Source organism: Siniperca chuatsi, linkage group LG3 (genome assembly GCF_020085105.1).
Source record: "Siniperca chuatsi isolate FFG_IHB_CAS linkage group LG3, ASM2008510v1, whole genome shotgun sequence".
Lineage (NCBI taxonomy): Eukaryota > Metazoa > Chordata > Actinopteri > Centrarchiformes > Sinipercidae > Siniperca > Siniperca chuatsi.
This window is the reverse complement of record NC_058044.1, coordinates 6611164-6630039: the sequence shown is the minus strand read 5'-3', so window position 1 is coordinate 6630039 and position 18876 is coordinate 6611164. Positions and strand designations below refer to the sequence as shown.

The window sequence follows — 18876 nt, the reverse complement described above, 5'->3', positions numbered from 1 at the left end:
TCAAAGAAAGTTTTTCTATCACGTCAACACTTCTGTCCATATTCACATGCTCCCTCTCTCTCTGCTGCGTGTCTGCTTTACGTCACCGGCCGAATGGTGCGGCGCTTTAAATGTCGCTGCTGCAAGGAATTGTGGGATGGCATTATCTCCTTTCCTTTTGTAAAGGATGGTCCAGTGTATCCTATGCTAAAGGAGATATGAAAGGAAGCATTGAAGAACCTTTCCTTAGCATTTCGATAATTTGAACAGCTCTTATCATGGCTGCAACTTAGATACTTCGGGGTCATTTATTTGACCGCAACCCCGGTGATGTGTTTAAATAATGGAGTTATGGAGTTGTGTGATGGGTGTAACCTAATGGGTGTAATTTGCCTAGTCTTGGCGGGTCAGACCGCGGTAAACCTGATGGATGGATTATGAACAATGGTACAGGACATGCCTAACAAGCATGAAGAAGCAAGATTTGATTTAACAATAAATGTTTCATGCTAGCTGTAGTTGATGAAGAGGGAGAATCAGTACAGACAATATAAGAACTGTACATACAAGCTTGGCTTGTTAGGTTAGTACCATTAACTTCTCACTGCAATTGACTCATAGCACGTCCTCATCACAGTCTTCAGAGTATAGCAAGAACACACACAAACACAATCCCAACCTGTGTAATATGCTGCATTCACATAGATTCAGGCAGACGGTAGACGGCAAACTGGATATCATTTAAGTGGACGAGAGCAAGGCGGTAAAATAAGGTGAGGTTTACTTTTTGCCGTCCTTCGCAACTGAATTTACAACCGGATGTTACGTAGCTCCCTCACACAAGGAGAAAACATGGGCAATCTGGACGAAAAGCTAATGATTTTGGTGCAATTATTGCTAAATGATATGATCAGAGCTTGAAATCCTCCCAAGATTTTACAAGAAAAGCTGACATATGGCAGCACACGGCTGGGTGGAATACCAGACGCAAAAATATTTTATTTAATATATTTTATCCCATTCTTTATAAATACATCACCATAGCAACATATCGTCGTGCGTGTTTCGTTTTGCCATCCTGCCATTCCATCGGACAGTTTGTTTGTTTTTCCTGTGCCATCCAGAAGGTTTTCAGTGTGTCTACTGTCTACCTGAACCCATGTGAATGCAGTAATAGTCTCGTAACACATTTGCTATTGAAAGGAAGGTGAGGCTCTTGAGGCAACAAAAACAGTATTATACCGACATTTTAAAGTCCATTTTAAATCCGAAATTCATACCTGGCTCTCGCCTGCTCCCTCTGCGTCCCTTGGTGACAACAGCTATCTCCTTTTCTTCCTGCGGCATCTCTGTGATCTTATGGAGAAATACCTTTTCCAAGGCCTCCGCCATTAGGACAATGTCATCCCCAGGCTAAACACACAAACACATGTTTAGATAAGCTTTTTGTACAGATGCTTTCCTTGAGTAGAATAATGTCTGGCTCTATCACCTGAACTTCAAGTTCAGGGATGTCAGATGCAACTAGAATTTATGTGGCCAGTGGCTGACCTTGTTGTAGATGTAACAGTTTGTGAACATTGTGTTGAAGTCTTGGATACACTCCTGGGCATTCCAGTAGTAGTTGTTCTCCAGACGTTTTTTAATCGTGCCCATGTCCATAGGGATCTTGATGATCTTATAGTAGTCCTTAAGGGAGACGGAGAGGATGTTAGAGGTTAGTATCTTGTCTGGACAAAAGTAAGTGAAGAATATGAGAAAACAAAGACACAATGTATGTTTATGCCTTTTTCAAAACTCTCATCCTCTTTCATCAGTCCAAAATATCCAAGTCATGTCAACCATAGCACACATTTAGCCTGGCACATTTAAGCCTGGTGATATTCTATATGTTTTGTGTTATCAACAAATCCATTCAAAACCAACAATGAATTGTATTGTCTATGTAGCCAAAGCCTGATACAGTTTATTGCTCTGTGCTATAGAGATCCACTGTTGTCAAAAAATATTAAAAACACATTAATGAGCCACACCATTGACATGTTTGTACATTATGATGAACATGGGCACGTTGGTTTATTTTAAGTCAATTCCACATATATTTCCCAGCTGCCGTAAATAATAATAATAAACTTTATTTATAGAGCACTTATCAAAACAAAGTACAAAGTGCTTCACAGAGAGAGAAATAAAATACCACAGTGAATGATAAAATACATAAAAACCTATAAAATAAACAGACAGCTCAGGTAATTTCAGGATATGCTTTCTGATAAAAATGTGTTTTAAGAAGAGACTTAAAAGAAGACACACACTCACACAACCTAATTTCTTCAGGCAAGTTGCCTTGATGCCCTGATGGCAAAAGCTCTGTCCCCCTTTGTTTTCATCCTGGACTCAGGAAGAAACCGAAGACCCCTGCTCGAAGACCTCAAACTATGTAAAGGCTCATAAGGGATTAAAAGGTCTAAAATATAATCTGGAGCCAAGCCATGAAGAGCCTTAAAGGTAATCAATAAGATCTTAAAATCAATCCTAAAACAAACAGGGAGCCAATGTAGCGAGGCTAAAACAGGTGTTATGTGGTCGTACTTCTTGGTCCTGGTTAACAGCTGTGTTCTGTACAGTCTGCAGTCGGGTCAAAGTTTTTTGATTAAGACAAGTGAACAGACTTCTACAATAATCAAGGCGTGAGGAAATAAAAGCATGTACAACAGTTTCTGCATCACTACGATTTAAAATAGATCGGATTTTTGCAATGTTTTTGAGGTGATAAAAACATGATTGGACAAGCTTAGTGATATGTTGCTCAAAACAAACTGCTATCAAACAGGACACCGAGATTTCTTGCAACAGGTTTGATATGTTGTGACAGGTTACCAGTAGATGGCAGTATTTGTTTATTGATGTGTTTGGGCCCAATAACAAGGATTTCTGTTTTATTTGAGTTGAGCTGAAGAAAATTTATCAACATCCAGTTTTTTATGTCAGACAGGCAGTCCTGCAGGGCACTCAGCATACTAAGGTCAGTGGGCTTGACAGGGAGGTAGAACTGTGTGTCATCCGCATAACAATGAAAGGAAAACCACGTCTGCGGATGACATCACCCAAGGGGAGCATATATAAGGAGAACAGTATTGGTCCCAGAATTGAACCTTGAGGCAAACCATAATTGATATGGAAGCTAGTGCACCAAACCCATGGATAAAAATAGTCCCCAACAAATACACTAGTTACTGTGAGTAATGTTTGCTAAAAACTACAGTGCCCAGCTGTTTTAGGAAATTATTATTATTTTTATTTTTTATTTTTATGAAAGTATGTATTTGTGACCCATTTGGGCTTGGGGGCTAAGAGCAACACAAATGGACACATGCTGGAGAAACTGGAAAGTATTAAGAAACAATGCATGTTTGTTTTGGTCTTTTTATGGGATTTGTTGACAACAAAAATCTAGAATATTGCAAGCTGGCATAATAGCTTGCATGCTATTAGTGTGTTCTGGACTATACACTTTGATTTCAGGCATGCAAACACACATAAACACATGACTCACAGGCAAACCGAGTTTGATGGCATCTACAGGAGCTTGGAAGGGCCACGCAAAGTTGTGTTTCCATAATGTCTTCAACACCTCTTTAAGCAGGAACTGAAAAAAAGCAAAATCATACAAAAGAAATCTATCAAATTTAAGTTCAAACACCAGACACAGTTTACATGTAATAAACACACAAACAGAAATACCTGTAGCTGGTTGGTCTGTCGTTTGGGTCTGGAGGGGTTCCATGTTTCAGGGGGTGGAGGGTTGAAGGGGAGAGGCACTGGGGCAGAGGGAGGGTTGTGGCTGCTGCCTGGCTCCAGTCCGTCTCCCATCGCAGTGGTGGGTTGCAGTGGCTTAGCAGACAGTTTAGGCAGATTGGACCTGGCAGGGGCAGGTGGGACCGGGGGGAACCCCCTCAGGCCATTACACTTCTCACTCGACTCTCTGGAAGGACAATCAACAAAAGCAAGTGTGTGCATTACAGACCAACTACAACCTGTTAGATGTCAAACATAAATATTGACTCATGGCTTAAGATCAAATAAAGACTGTTTGCCTGCAGCCTTTCTGCCTCATCAGGTAGAAGTGGAATAGGAAAATGTAAACACATTACAGATTTCTACACTTCTACTAGCCCTGCCCAGCATTTACTTAAGCTACAAGACATTAGGTACAGCATGAAGCTTCCAAAAACACAAAATATTATGGTTTACAAGAAATAGCATTGTATTTCATTGGTTGACTCAAGTTGCAAAGCTAGTCTGAAGCTACTAGAAATAACATGATCGATGGCCCAGGGCCAGTAAAAGTTTATGCAGGGCGACTCATACACAGTCTTTCCCACCCTTGCATCATTCATCCATCATACATACTGTTTTAACTTCATATGACCGGAGGACTTGGTATATAAGATGACTATCCACAGACTTGACTTGAACACTTTATTGACATCAGTATAAGAGTGCGGCACTATATACTGCACATACTGTAAGAGATGCCCAAATTGATCGGACGCCAATCGTTATCGGCCGATATTCAGTAAAAATATCGGGAGATCAGGATTAATGCTTTCTAGTCACTGATCACGAAAACCGATCGAGGACGCACATTGTATTTTTGTATGTTTACTAGCGGATCTTGACCTCTCCAATATGGCGACTGTGCAGACGCATAGCGGCAACATACAGCTGGCTCCTTTCCAGTCATGATGGCGGCGAAGCTAACGAAAACGGTGATTTATTCATCTCATATCATGTCTAACTGCAGTGGGTCATAACATATCAGGTATGTAAGTAATCTACAGATGCTCCGGTTCAAGTCGAAACCAAACGTTTCTATGGATGTCAGTTTTTGAGCCACGACAAAGTCCGAAATGTGGCCTGCAACAGACTAGGTAAGCCTTGTTTTTGCCTAGCAGTTATTGTTCGCTTGCGGCCAGTAAGGAGTGAGGAGTCAGCAGTTGGTATAAAAGATCAATTTCCAGCCATGCTGTATTAAATCTACACTTCCCTGGCATATTTAGTGTTCGGTAATGGGTTCATCGAGGCAAGGAAGAAAGGAGAGGGAGAGCTGGTGATGGGTCAGAATTTAAAAAAATTAAAAGCTGAGTGATTTCTGATTCTGAACAATTTAATTATAACGACTTGATGAACAAAACTTTGGTCAAAATATAAGACAGCATGTGGCTCATTTGAATTTCAAGGACATTTTAAAGCACTCTGTTAATAAAAAAGGGGCTATTTACAAGGTATTCCAGTACTTGATTTTTTAATACTGCTAAACCAGCTGCAAAAAACGACTGGTATCGGCCGTGTACGGCTCAAAGATCAGCAATCGATATCGGTGGCAAACAAAAAAGCGATTCCTACATACTGTACATTGTCATACTTACCGGTACTTGAAAAAAAATGTCCGTGAAAGAAACATACAAGGCTACAAAAACAAAGAGGGGCTTTCTATTTTCGTGGAAGCAACAATGCTCCTGGGTGGAAAACGACAAACGAAAGTGACTGTGTTGCATGTTTTGTCAGACGTACTGACAAACGCAGGTTATTTTACTTTGGCCTTATACTGTATGGTATAAGCTGATGCAAGAGGATAATGACCTTTTCTACAAATTAATGACAGCATTTTACTTTAGGAACTGAGGCTGAAAAGTGTGAAAAGACCAATATTTGCCATTGGTGAGCTCAATATTTGTATTATCAAGGACCTAGCAGACCAAATGGTTAATTCTGAAACATTTAAATATTAAGAAGACAAATAATTATCTATAGACTCACATGTTTGTTGCTGTGCAGCTGTGGTCTAATCCAATTGTGTCATCATATCTCAGTTGGTGAGGTGGTGATTTCCAGAAGGTAACACTGGACGTTTGTCAGTGACACGCTGTGGGGGCAAGGAAACCACAACACACAGAGGGCCGAGCGTCACACCAGAGATATAATATATACATATATATATACATATATATATATATATATATATATATATATATATATATATATATATATATATATATATATATATAAGAAAGAAAAGGAGGAGGCCTGATTAAAATTGACGTCAACATAATCACATGTGGGCTGTTTCCAACTAACATTCAAATACACTTCCAGGTAGTGTAGTGCAAGTTTGGCCATGCTGTCATAAGCAGCCGTGATCAGAGTCCATAATACAGGCAAAGAACAAATGGTATTTTGATACGACAGGAATGACACAAACAAGTGTTGTATTCCTTTTATAACATGTTGGGAATTTGATGGTGCTCTGATGTCCCCTGCACCTCTTTTTCTAACCAGTTCATTTGAGGCTGTGCTTTTTTTGTCCATTCCTCCTGTGCAGTATTTAAAACAGATCCACCAACAGTCAATTAGAGTCAATTAAGAAATGTTTATGAATTTTATCTGGACATGATCTTTCTATAACTGGAACTGTCCAGATGAACTAAGACTAAGACACAGCTTACAATTCTTAGCCCAAGACAGCCTCTTGACCTCTTATATGTATGTCTTCAAGGACTTTTTTAAGGACAAAAAGGACCACATGCACACATTACGGACCATGTACATAGAATGCATTGGTATGCTCTCCTCTTTATTCCCCAGGGACTTAAGACAGTATAATGAGCAGTTTATAATAAGAACGTTATTCTCACTATCCCAGTGGCTCTTTTACAATTTTTATGTGTTATGTCCTTTCATCATGTGCACGTAAATAATTTGTTGCCGTTTTAGGATTTTGTGCTATAGTTTATCTTGGGTGACTTTATATTTCAGTGACTTTAAGACAAGCAAGCTGACAGGGATGTACTGCAATTTCCATGGTTTTATGGATGAATACACTGAACCCTGACCTTGACAGTTTCTGGATGCCTTGATAATGTATGTCACGATGCTCAAAGGTCCTTTGGAAATTCTCTGTGAGACAATCTGTCCCATCCTCAACAATAGGTTGTCTTTGATAAGCTTGATGAATCTTCCACTAAAGACCTAAATCTTCATATTAAAAAAGACTGTTTAACTCATTCAAGCTTGTGTTAAAAAAAAAAATTATAAGACAAATGCCCATCTTCTGCTACAGGTCCATATTACAAGGTGTTAAAAAGCTTTTCAACAGCATCATGTTAGGGGTCTCTCTCTTTCCTGAAAGAAACTAAAACACACACTGCAACATCAGATAACGAAATTGTTGTTGTCAACAAGCTTCCAGACATTAATCTACACCACAAGAATCTAAAATAATCTTAAAAGGACTGTGCATGGAAACACATTTCTTAATACATTATGTCCAATATTATGATGTATGCCCTTTTAAAACTGCGGTGCCAAACTACCTTACTATTAATATATATTCATTGAATTCTAACCAACAGACCGTGGTTGATGCTTGAGGCTTTAAAAAAAAAAAATCAATCAACTATATCCTGAGAATCTACTTTAAAAAGCAAGTCTATCCAGTCTTGACACTATGGAATTGCGTTCACATAATGTATACAGGTGCAAAGCAATGTCACAGCTAATCGGAATAAAAGACCAAACGTCTAGATAGTGGAGCGAATAAACGTAATTTGACACCTAAATTAATTATTCTACAAAATTTATCAGCCATTTTGCTACTATTTCGTATCACGTAGTTCTTCATACTACCGGTAACGTTATTTGAGGAAAGCAAAGAAGCTAACGAAGCAGAGTGTCATGAATAACGTTAACTTACCAACAATGAACACAAAGACAGGATTTATTCAAAAACAACTTTATTCTACACTTTTGCCTTGCTAACCTTCCATGTCAGTACATCGCCATGTCCACTGAGAGCAAGTGACAGCTCCGCACGTAAACGGCCTTTCAGAATACAACTTGGACGGCATCGATATTCTCGAAATGACGTACGTCGCACTTCACATGAGCTCCTGCGCCATCGCGCGTAAACTACGCTGCCGAGAGGACGTAACTTATGTCACGAATACGGCCTACGGGGCTACAAACAAACAGCATAGCAGCTAACTGGTTAGCATGATACCGACCTGCAGCTAACGTGCACACTGACAGCACGGAGTGTCAAATGCCACGAAAACAACCTCAACACAAGTATTGAGAGAAGAAAGATACAACACAGAATATGCACAATAACACCAAATCGCGATAACATAAAAGGCAAAATTTCATCTATCTCGTGTGCCCGAACCGGTGCAAGGCCTGCGAAGACAGCTCACGCTCCGCTTGCCGAAGCGCACACTGACAGCGGGAGAAATACGCCCCCGATGCCCGTTGTAAACCTTTTACCGGAACCCCGGGGTTGTATGCTTTCGTTTGATATGCCAATGTCATCTACACAAATACATACAATGCTATTTTTACCTTCTTCAGTCGGTTGTCAGCGCTCGCAGACCTTCCTCGCCCCAAATCCAGAACAAACAGTCCCGTTCGACGTCAATGACGTCAGACGCACGGGGGCAGGCCGAAGGTTTGTCAGCCGAAATGTCACCCACAACTCCACCTCCTCCCCCGGGTAGTATCATGCAATACCTTGTAATGATTTCAACTAACAACAGGTTGGTGTTTATCGCTTTTATTATATGATGTCTTTGATCCATTTGCTTAAATAGAGATGACTTAAGTAAATAACCGAGTAAATTATCCACTCATGATGTATGTTTGTATTCCAATTTACCACAAAGGTGTGGTATGGTGATTGAGTGCATATGTTACGTCGCTATAAGTCCCATTTCTTTATCTCTCTCTTCAATAACTCTTTATTTAATGAAATGATGTACAATGTTAAAATAAGCGCGTCAAAATAACCAATGTGTCAATAAAAAAAAGACGATTATTAAATAACGCCATTAAAAGTCTTTATAGCCTTTTTTTGAGATTAAAAGATGTTTAGTACCGCTCACATTCTTTATGAAAGAAAATATAGTTTGCTACTGAATTTACATTTGTGTAGAAAACAAATTAAATCATGATTGAGGAAAATTACACCTCAATCTTCAAACTGTTTTTGATATTTCTGTTTAGGTCCGAGGGAGTTGGTACACCGCCTTGTGGTCAAGGATGATGCTAAATCCTAGGAAGCAGGCATGAATAGATATTTAATTAATGGATATATATTGAATTAACAGCTATACTTATCAATGTAAAGTAACACCATTCTTAGTTTTAACTACAAAATCTCCAAGTCCCCAGCCCATGAACCTTCACCTTTGATGTAAATGTATGCCATCACTGCCAAGTTAACACTAAAATGTAATGTACATTTTTACCTAGTTGAATATTGACGTAGTGTGTACATTTTTCATTGAACCAAGCTTTAAACTGATGGTGTCAGATTGGTGGTCAGTCCAGCTACAGTTTGAACTCTTCTTACACTGAATTAAAAATCAAGCAAATGACAAGTTCAAATCTTCACAAAACAGTGAAACAGTGATTTATTCAACAAGTTTATTTCTTACTCAGAGTGAAACAAGGTTGTTTTACATGACTGATATCCATTCTAAATATTTCATACTTATTCTACAGACAGTCCCCTTAATTATCTAAATCACCCCAGCTGTAGAACAAAAAGCCCACCCTATTCTAGATGTTACCAAAAGGTTGGAAAATCATCCATTCACCATCATCAACACTGGCAATGGACAAAATGCTATGGCATTATGTAAACTCTGATAAGAAAAACGTACACAATATCTCTCAACTTTACAATACTCAGTATTTCTTAAACAATTCTAAACAAATTAATCTAAATTAAGAATACCTTGAACAAAAGGCACAAGAAAAAGAGGAATAGTTTGACATTTTGGGAAATATACTTTTTTGCCATTTTGCTGAGTTTAAAAATGAGAAGATAGATCGATGCTGCCAATGTCTGCGTTAAGTATGAACCTGGAGCAGGGAGGTGATTAGCTTAGCATCAAGACTAGAAACGGGGAAACTGCTAGCCTGGCTCTCTCCAAAGTCCAAAAATAAGTCTATTAACACCTCCAAAGACAGTTGGTAGGCATACATAAGACAGTTACGTGGTGTAACTATGTGGACAATCTTGTCATCTAACTCTCTGCAAAAAAGTGAATAAGTATTTCCCAAAAATGTGGAACTATTTCTGTAACGAAAATTAAATTATATAACTCAGAGTCATTAGACAATGAAAAATGGTGGGAGCAGGTATGTAAATTTCTTAATATGCCTGGCAATGAAATTGGGTTGAATGGGACTATGGGGGTCATTGACTGGTCCGGACAGATGTCAAGGTCGAGAAGTCACACACAGGGTGCAAAAGTCATTCATCATTCTTATCTTCCTCTTCGACCTCTGCTGCCTCTACTCCTTCCTCCTCCTCCTCCTCTTCCAGCTCACCCTGTAATCCCTCTTCGCCAATCTCATCGTGCACCACATACCCCTCCTCCTCTTCCTCCTCCTCCTCACCCACTTCAAAACCTTCCTCCTCTTCCTGGTTCCCCTGCTCCTCATCTCCCTCCATTCCTAGCTCCTCCTCCATCTTTTCCTCTTCCTCTGCTGCTGCTGCTACTACTTCACCCTCGACCGCCTCTTGAGTCGTCTCTCCCTCAGCCACCGGCTCATCCTTGACTGGCGCCGCCTCTGTCTGGCTGTCTGTTGTCTCACTGGTTAACTCCAGCTCAGACACATCCATCACCATGGAGTCCTCTGGATCCTGGTCGTCTTGGTTACCGGAGAAGGGGTTTTCACCCTGACAATGGAAGAACGTTTTTAAAGTACATTTGTTTATGAGCCCCTGCATTCATGATCAGTTAGACTGAAATCGGTGAGATTTAAGTCTCTACATATGCATGTCAGAGACGGTATCTGTGTTGTTCCTTGCACAAAAGCTCATCTTGCAGGTAGATGATCCATAGACACATAATAAAAACATGGACCTGGCTCAATTTGTGCATGCATGGTATGTTCTGTATTTAAACTGCACTCCATTATGAATGCTAGTGCATTTCTCCCCATGGCATTCAAAAACATGTCCTATATATGCCCTATATTTTGCCAGAGAGCTCGTTTAGTAATTTCAGTTCCCCCCTTCTAAACAGTTCTACTACATACTGCCTTTAACAATAGGAGAAAAATGGCATTAAAATGATTCTTAACATTTTATTATCTCAATCTCAGATTCTTTGTGTTACAATATAAAGTGATTCAGAATCGAAGCCACGAACTATGAATGGGTCAGAGCGCCAAAGTCAAATTGTTATGTCATGAAACTAGCGACGGATGAATACTGGTTTCACTTGTACTGTGGTTAAAAACATGCAATTACACTGTGACCACAAACTCTTAACCTTATTCCTATTTACAAAGTAAATAGCTCAAAAGAGCACTAGTAAATTCAGTTCAACTATTCATACCATGCATTTTGGTTGCCAGCCCATACTCAGGCACATAACACTGTACATACCTTGAGGTAGCTCTCCAGCTTCTTGCCAATGAGTTTGTGGTTAAGGATGCTACGAGCAACTGACAGACTGGCCCTCTTGGACTGCTCCATCATACCCTTGAATCACAAAGAGAACAGTCCTAAGTCATACATGGGACAGTGTGTGTGCGTGCGTGCGTGCGTGCAAAACATCCAAAGAACAGACATTACAGTAAGTCTTCCAGCATTGGCCATAGTTTTGTAGCACTATTTGTACTGGATCAGTCAGTACAGGATTTAGGTTGGTACACCCTAGGCCAGCTAAAGACCCTCCCATATCATCTGGTGTGTGGAGCATTATGGCTTTTAGGGTTAATTTTAACACCACTGCACAAAGAGTAGCAGACTTAACAAAAACTGGCATTGTTTAACCCACTTCAAGTAATGTTATATAACAAGTAGTTCTTCTTCCGAATGCATTAAATTACAAGTTTGTGTGCCTTCATTCAGAAATAATTATAGCCCATGAGCCACTGCTTAGTGTACGGCTGAATGATTTATGGAATATATCTGACTGCAATTATTTTAACCAATGTTGCAATCTAAATTGCGAATATTTTGAAATCCAGGCCTATACTGGCAGTCTTAAACAACATAGTTTCTCGTAAATCGGGGGAGATCTGCCATACCTTCCGGTTGTAGTTATGGTCAGGAGACTTGATGTGTTTCTGTATCAGGTGGGGCTGCATGGGAATAAAAAGGTCACATGCTGCGCAGTGGGCGGCTTCCACCTTCCTCATGAAGTGCTCCATACCGAGATCTACACAGACGTGAGAAATATCTGCAATGAGAACCTGAATTCTCTCCTTCACACACACACACACACACTGCTGCTGCTGCTGCTGCTTACCCCTGGTGAGGTCCTGCTCTTTGTACACCTGACAGATGGCAGCACTGTGGTTTTCCAACTGGCCAACCCTCTGGTCTGTCTTCTTAAACTTGTTCTGCAAATATTCCTACCAAAGCAAAACCAAAGTTTTTATTAGTTTACACTTCACGTAACTGATTTTTCCTCAGTGAATCCAGTGACCCTGCCGCATGTACAAAAATAACCATGACCCTTAAATTCTACATGCATGAACCCTGTGTAAGCAGTTTAAGCATTTAGTCTCCTTAAATCTTATGAGTTATAATGGATAACTGATTGTTCTCTCCCCCGTCCCCTTGTAATTCAAGTGATGGAAAACTTTAATCCCTTAATTCATCTATATTAGACTGTGAGTGTCTAAGAGTGATGTTTGACAAATCTCAGTTACCTGTAGGAAGTCTGTAGTGGGCTTGGACAGCTGGCTGGAAAGGAACTTAAAGTGGTCCTTGTGGAAGCGACTCTCAAGATGAGTTTCCATTTCCTCCTTGTAGAACGAACGAAACTTGCACACAGAGCATGCAAACATCACCCTGAGGAAAAAAAAAAAAAAGGCCCGTCAGAAAAAGGTAGTGTGATGAAAACTGATGAAGTCTGATTAGAAATAATCCAAATTATTACACAATAATATCTCTCATCCCTCATATCTCAGTGATTGCAACAAAACCATGGATATAGTAACGTACGGTGAAACAAGTGAAAACAAAAGGCAATAAACTAATCTCACAAACAATAAGAAAGAAAGCAAAGAAGAGACGAAGGAGGGTGGAGTAGTAAATCTTGACCCACGGGTATATAGTATGTCCTCTCACCTTTCCAGGAAGCCCCTCCTCTTCCTCATTTTAGGGTGCTTGTCCTGACCTGGAGCTGGGGTCTGTTTGCCCTGCGGACTTCTCTTCTCGTCCTGTTTGGGTGAAGCTAAGCACAAGAGCAGCAGTTAGGCATGCCAAGATGTCCATGAGAGGGCAATAGTTCACGACAAGCAGCTGATGTAGACTGACAAAGCATACCGTGTCACGAAAGGAAGAACAAAAATCAGTGTTAGTTACTGTTCCTGTAGTTCAGCTTACCTTTATCTCCATCTGCAGTAGGTTTCGTCTCCTGTGAAGAAAAGTATCCCATTATTTATTTGATTTAGAAAAAAGGTGCTGATCACTTTTAACAGGGTATATTTTTTATTTCGGAATAAAGTAGTTTTAATTTTATTCTTCTGCCAAGCTTCATGGCCTGTGCAGTAGTCCAGCGTAGACATTTAGTCCCTTCAATATAGCTGACATAAAGTCAACACATTCTCTGCCATTAACCTAGGCTACAGTTAAAGTTAGCACTCTTCAAGTAAAAGGCCCTGTGTCCCTGTCGAATCTGTGCAGAAGAATAACCGATAATGAAAAAGGTCCCTTTTACAAAAGAACACACAGAACAGTGTGTTTATTTTTGCCTTCTTTGTCACTGCTTGGGTCAGCGAGTCTTATGCTGTTATAGAATATCATTTCTTCGTCACTTGCATTTCCTTCTAATACTAATTAATTACAATTGAAGAGATTGTATTGTTCAATTAAATCAAGTGGTTCAGCGGTTTATTCATGGAGGTAAATTAATTCATGCCTAAAGTGTTGATCTAGCACAATAAGGTCACATTTAAGTCTTTATAGGCAACTATTTGCATATCAAATAGAACCTGACTTCCTGTCAAACAAGCTTGATCTACTCACCGCAGCTCCAGTCTTTGGTTCACTGTCGTCACCATTTTTCTCTGCTTGCTCTATGAAAACAGAGTACATCAACATCATAGAAATATTGTCTGCTAAGTAATGTTTTTTTTTTTTTTTTGAGTACATCAAGAATTTGTTTAAGAAAGTACCTTGGATAGCTTCTGACCCTGCACTCTCTGTCTTGTTCATCTTCGACTCTGGCTCATCAGCTGCAGTAAGTGTCTGCTTTCTCTTTTTCTGGACATCACGCTGTGGTTTCACCTGCTACATTCAACAAAATCAATTTGCACTCCCATATACAATTTCTGACAAAAAAAAACACAAAACATATGGACATACAATACAACCAGAACTTTTCATCAACACATCAGTGAACTCTAGACTTAATGCTTGTCAAAGCCAATTAGCAGACTTGGTAGGTCTTCCTTCTCTGGGCATTTCCTCATCAAAAATGTTAGCCTTATCTTAAGACTACCCAGGATTGGGGCAAAAGAAAATAAATAAATCGAAATAAAATCCACAAAGTAAATCATTCAACACACCCACAAGTACACAAGACGAAGAATTGGGCAGGGAGAGTTGTCACTTGCCTTTACTGTACTAAAAGGGCAGTTCCATGAGGCATTTCTGACCACATTAAATAAGAGCTGGGCAGAGTTAGAGGGGCAAGTGATATGTCAAATGTGTATCGGGGACTTTGTTGTGACAAATTGCTTTACATGGCACATAGCAGGTACTAGCACTTTAGGCTGACTTGCCAGTTGTGGTTGAGGATACAAAAAGGAGGGAATCAGAAAGGGCTTAACTTTTGCCCAGTGTCTGAGGAGGTCTTATTTGGCTGGAGGTACTTACTTTGTTGAGGGGTCTTTTGCGGCCTCGCTGGCGGCCAGCCCGTGGGCCCCCTCCAAAATGCCTCCCAGGAAAGTCGTGAGGCCCTTGAATGGAACCCTGATGGAAGCCACCACTCTCAGGGTACATACGGTTGGATAGGAGGGATGGGAGCTTGCCTCTACCACCTCCTGGAGAGTGGCCGCGGTGGGACTGGCCACCACTACCACTTCCCCGCCCACCTCCGCCTAATGGAGTGGGGTCAGACCTGCGGCTTCCAAACCCTCCAGCTCCTCGACCCCCGGCACTTCCACCCCTTCTGGGGGAACGTCGGCCTGCTCCAGCCCATCCTCCACCTCCAGAACCTCCTCCCTGGCCACTGCTGAAGGACTCCCTCATATTCTGTCGCATTTTTGCGACTCCATAGGAAGAGGAGGGGCTGTCAAAGCCTCCTCCTCCCCCTAGCCCAATTCCCCCTCCGAAGCCCGAGACTCCTCGCTGACCCAACAGCATGTTGTCCCCACGACCATCGCCATAACCATAGCTACCGCCGCCAGATCTGTAGAGATCTCGGGAGGAGGTGAGAGCGGAGGTTCGTGAGTCGAATGACTCGTACTGGTCATACCTGCGGGAGGGAGGGAGAGGGTTGATAGAGAAGAGCAGAGAGCAGGGGAGGCAGGGAGGCAGTCAGGTTTGGATTTCTCCACCTGCTATTCCTTCTCCTCCATGGTCTCGCTTTCTCCATTTGTTTTCTTGTCACTCCCAGCTTTATTTCAGAAACCACATTAGATCAGAAATTGATGATCCAAAACAAGTTAACACTCCGCTTGTGGTCTTTTATAATATAGTAATGACTTTTCTCTAATCATTAAGTTTACAGAAACTCATCCAACCACATTCTCTGTTGGAGGTCAAACAGTATCCTGCAGATTAGGTGAAATGCAGTTTCTTAGGCTGTGAAACCTTGAACAGACATGAGCATGGTCCATCAGAACCAGTGATGTCTTGAGACAGGTGCAAGAAGTGAGACATCCTGGGAAGTGACTGGATTATGGTAAATACTCAAGAAAGGGGTTGAAACATAAACTGGGTCTTTTTTTCCCTGGGTAAGAGTGGTTTTGTAGATAGAGCAGGCAACCTTCATTAACAGTTTGGCTTGAAAGGTAATATCAAGCTAACACCTGTAAACTCATCTCTCTTCCGTAACCTAAAGCCAGAACACAGGTTTAGGTCACATGGAGGATGAGAGAAACAACAAATAAAAACAATGTCAAGACAAAGGCAATGCACAGGGAGTGCTAGATAAAGATGGCCTGGCTTCATGCGCAAGGATGTCAATCTGTTACAAATGGAAAAGTTGGTCTATAATTGCACCTCCAACGAGGGGCCATGCATTTTCAAGACGTCTACGGTTTTGAGGAATCACAACAACATTTCCTTCCCAGCAATCATACAAACCCACCATATAGCAGTTGGGGAGCAATCAAAGCTTCCTCAGATGCTGAGGCATTCAAATGCAGCCTGTGAGCAACTCACACCCTTTTCATCCCAAACAGGAATTGGCCCATACATATTTTCACCGAGGCCGAATGTCAAGTGTAAGTAAATGCCTTAGCAGGCTATGACAGCCCAATTTGCTCTAGCAACCTGACCATTCTAAAACAATAACATCTAAATTTCCAACCACATTGGCATGGTCTTTCTTATTAATTTTTGCATATATATTTTACAGAACTCTGTTCTACAACTGGGCCAAAACTAGGGCAAGGACCTATTTGACTTTTAAATTATTAATAGCATTAGAAGGCCTAAGCATCTTTTTATATCACAGCAAAATGTCCATCCAGACATTTACAGAGATACTTTTCAGATTAATCTCGAAACATGCAACATTTAACTGGCTGGACATTGTCCAGGCATAACGCCACATTCAGAGACAATGTTCTCAATCAAGCAGATGTCACATTACAATGTTATTTAAATTGGTTTTTAATTACAAACACTACTGGGAAATTTAATATTCTCACTGGCATGGATGTGGCGTGGTAGTGGTATCTGATTGATGAAGACAGTATGGGGCAGAAAACGGAAAAAAGTTATTACCTGTCACTCCGAGCCCCTTTCAACCCCCCCTCCAACTGAGTAAGCATGTCCAGGCGCTGGTTAATCTTGGCAATGACTGCATCCGCATGTGTGCCTGTAGATGAGAGCAGGGACGCTCCCGAGAGACCTCTCTTCATGTGGCCTCCTCCTCCATAGCCCCCGAGCCCAGACATTGAGTCCTTATAACCTCCCCCATACAGGTCAAAGCCACCAGAACCTAACAGTGAGGAATTAAAAGATGTTAATATGAACACTATCACACCCTTACTATAATAATTGATCAGTAGTGAAACCACTACCCATTTAATCAAATGAAATGACCAATTCACAATAGTCTTAATGAAATAGAATAAAAATATTGAACAATTACTTTACAAATGCAAACAGTGGTTTGCTTTTGTATCATTTCAATATAAAATCAAATATATCAAATAGATTTTTAGATTTATAGATTTTAGAATTTTTTAGAAGTTGGTCAAAGTAAGCAATTGATTTTATTAGGCTAGTTAAGTTTATGAAATGTTAATCTACACATTGATATTGTCATATTAAACTAAATATTATCTGTAAGTTTGGCCATGCAAACTGAGTGAATTGAACAGTGAATGCATCAACTTGTCTGATGATGGTCTCCTCAAAGCAATTTTTTTAAAATAACATATCAAAAGCTATATCCAGTCAAACTTATTATATCTGATTTAGTCAATATCACCTAGCCCTGGTTTAATTTGAACTAAAAACAGTGTTGGCCGCAGTCCTACAATCCAGCATAAAGTTCAGGTGTGCTTGTGTCATTATGCTGTACAGGAGTATATTCACTCATTTTCTCACCTCTGCTGCCTGACCCTCCACCTCCCCAACTGGAGTAACCTACAAAAAGAGAGAATACATTGGTTTAAGCAAACTGAAAAGTAATAAAAGCTGATATTCAAACTTACCAAGACAGTTGGTTACCGATAAGACCATGCTGCTGTGTAGTTACTAATCTAAGTAGTAAATTGCCAAAAAAAAATAAAATAAAATAAAAGCAAAATCCACTGGACTTGTAGGTTAATTTTCAACTCCTCAACAGCAAGCCGGCTGGGTTTTCTTTGAATTCCTATCGGACAATGAATTTGAATCTGATTTACTGGCTTAACGTTAACTTGCAAATAGGATATTCACAACTGTGACGGTCACGTTAAACCAACTTTTGGAAGCATATTAGTTAAGGCGGCCATTTTATTAAGTAGCTTTTAAAAGTCGGTTATTCCCACGCTGACTCCATTTTAACAGAATTAGCCAGCTAACTTTAGCAAAGCATTTAACACGCCCTACAACAACCAAACAATGGGCCACGCAGCCCTCTATGTTAGCATATTAGCAAATAAACAGCCCGACGGCGAACTGGCTAACCTAGCTAGCTATGGTTCCTTAATGTTAGCTAACGGGCCTGATACGCCGTTGATGTTTTTTTCCCCTTTGCTCTGAAATTAATTTATTGAACTGTTTACCACAACAGATCGGAAAATATGACTTAACGTTATCAGTTAAGTTAGCTAACACGTCTGTGTCTCAAGCTACAGCCGGCTACGGGTTGCTTGTTATTACTGGCAAGCTAAAAATCTGAACTAGCTAACAGCTAACATACTGGGGCTGTTTCACGGCAACAAAGCATGTGGCACACTGGAAAACTAATAACGTAAACCGTGGCCACTGTAAATGTATCTGCACCACAGGTCAGGGCGTATATACGATGGCTAATAATCAATGTATATTTACCCGAACCGTAGCCTCTGCTGTCCATGGTATTATAGTGCGCTGTTCACACAATGGCTCCAGCAGGGGTTGACAATACGCCTAGTCTAGTGGATAGACTGCGTAAAATAGGTCTAGTGTCGCTCTTTGAAAGTGGCGAGATGGATCTTCTT

At 40.5% G+C, this 18876-nt stretch overlaps 2 protein-coding genes and 1 long non-coding RNA gene across 9 annotated transcripts in view; 1 reads left to right on the top strand and 2 right to left on the bottom strand.

Annotated features, from left to right (window-relative positions):
* The window catches only part of LOC122871900 (bromodomain-containing protein 4-like), a 23123-nt gene extending 14603 nt beyond the window's left edge, over positions 1-8520 (bottom strand). For 3 of the 6 annotated variants that reach the window (XM_044187477.1, XM_044187489.1, XM_044187527.1), the window contains exons 1-5: positions 8380-8520; positions 3724-5908; positions 3536-3628; positions 1531-1668; positions 1260-1392 (exon numbers count right to left, since the gene is read on the bottom strand). In XM_044187477.1, the coding sequence (XP_044043412.1) occupies positions 1260-1392; positions 1531-1668; positions 3536-3628; positions 3724-3999 (640 nt within the window). In that variant the 5' untranslated portion in view covers positions 4000-5908; positions 8380-8520. Of the gene's footprint in view, positions 1-1259; positions 1393-1530; positions 1669-3535; positions 3629-3723; positions 5909-6875; positions 7029-8379 lie in introns of those variants that run through there. The other 3 variants (XM_044187499.1, XM_044187508.1, XM_044187518.1) reach the window with 3 other exon arrangements.
* On the top strand, positions 8495-9579 carry LOC122871933. The gene is made up of 2 exons (XR_006376957.1): positions 8495-8573; positions 9040-9579. It is a non-coding gene; the product is annotated as an uncharacterized LOC122871933 (long non-coding RNA).
* akap8l (A kinase (PRKA) anchor protein 8-like) lies at positions 9449-18876 on the bottom strand. Of its 2 annotated transcripts, none has more exons than XM_044187549.1 (13): positions 18728-18876; positions 17798-17836; positions 16967-17183; positions 14888-15488; positions 14185-14296; positions 14036-14085; positions 13394-13424; positions 13136-13241; positions 12715-12856; positions 12309-12414; positions 12088-12218; positions 11441-11536; positions 9449-10726 (listed from the first exon to the last, which is right to left on the bottom strand). In XM_044187549.1, the coding sequence occupies exons 1-13, from the start codon at positions 18750-18752 to the stop codon at positions 10298-10300; spliced, it is 2085 nt and encodes a 694-aa protein (XP_044043484.1). In that variant the 5' UTR covers positions 18753-18876; the 3' UTR covers positions 9449-10297. The 2 variants fall into 2 exon arrangements, with proteins under 2 accessions (XP_044043484.1, XP_044043475.1); XM_044187540.1 differs by having other exon boundaries at positions 14185-14299; positions 18728-18875.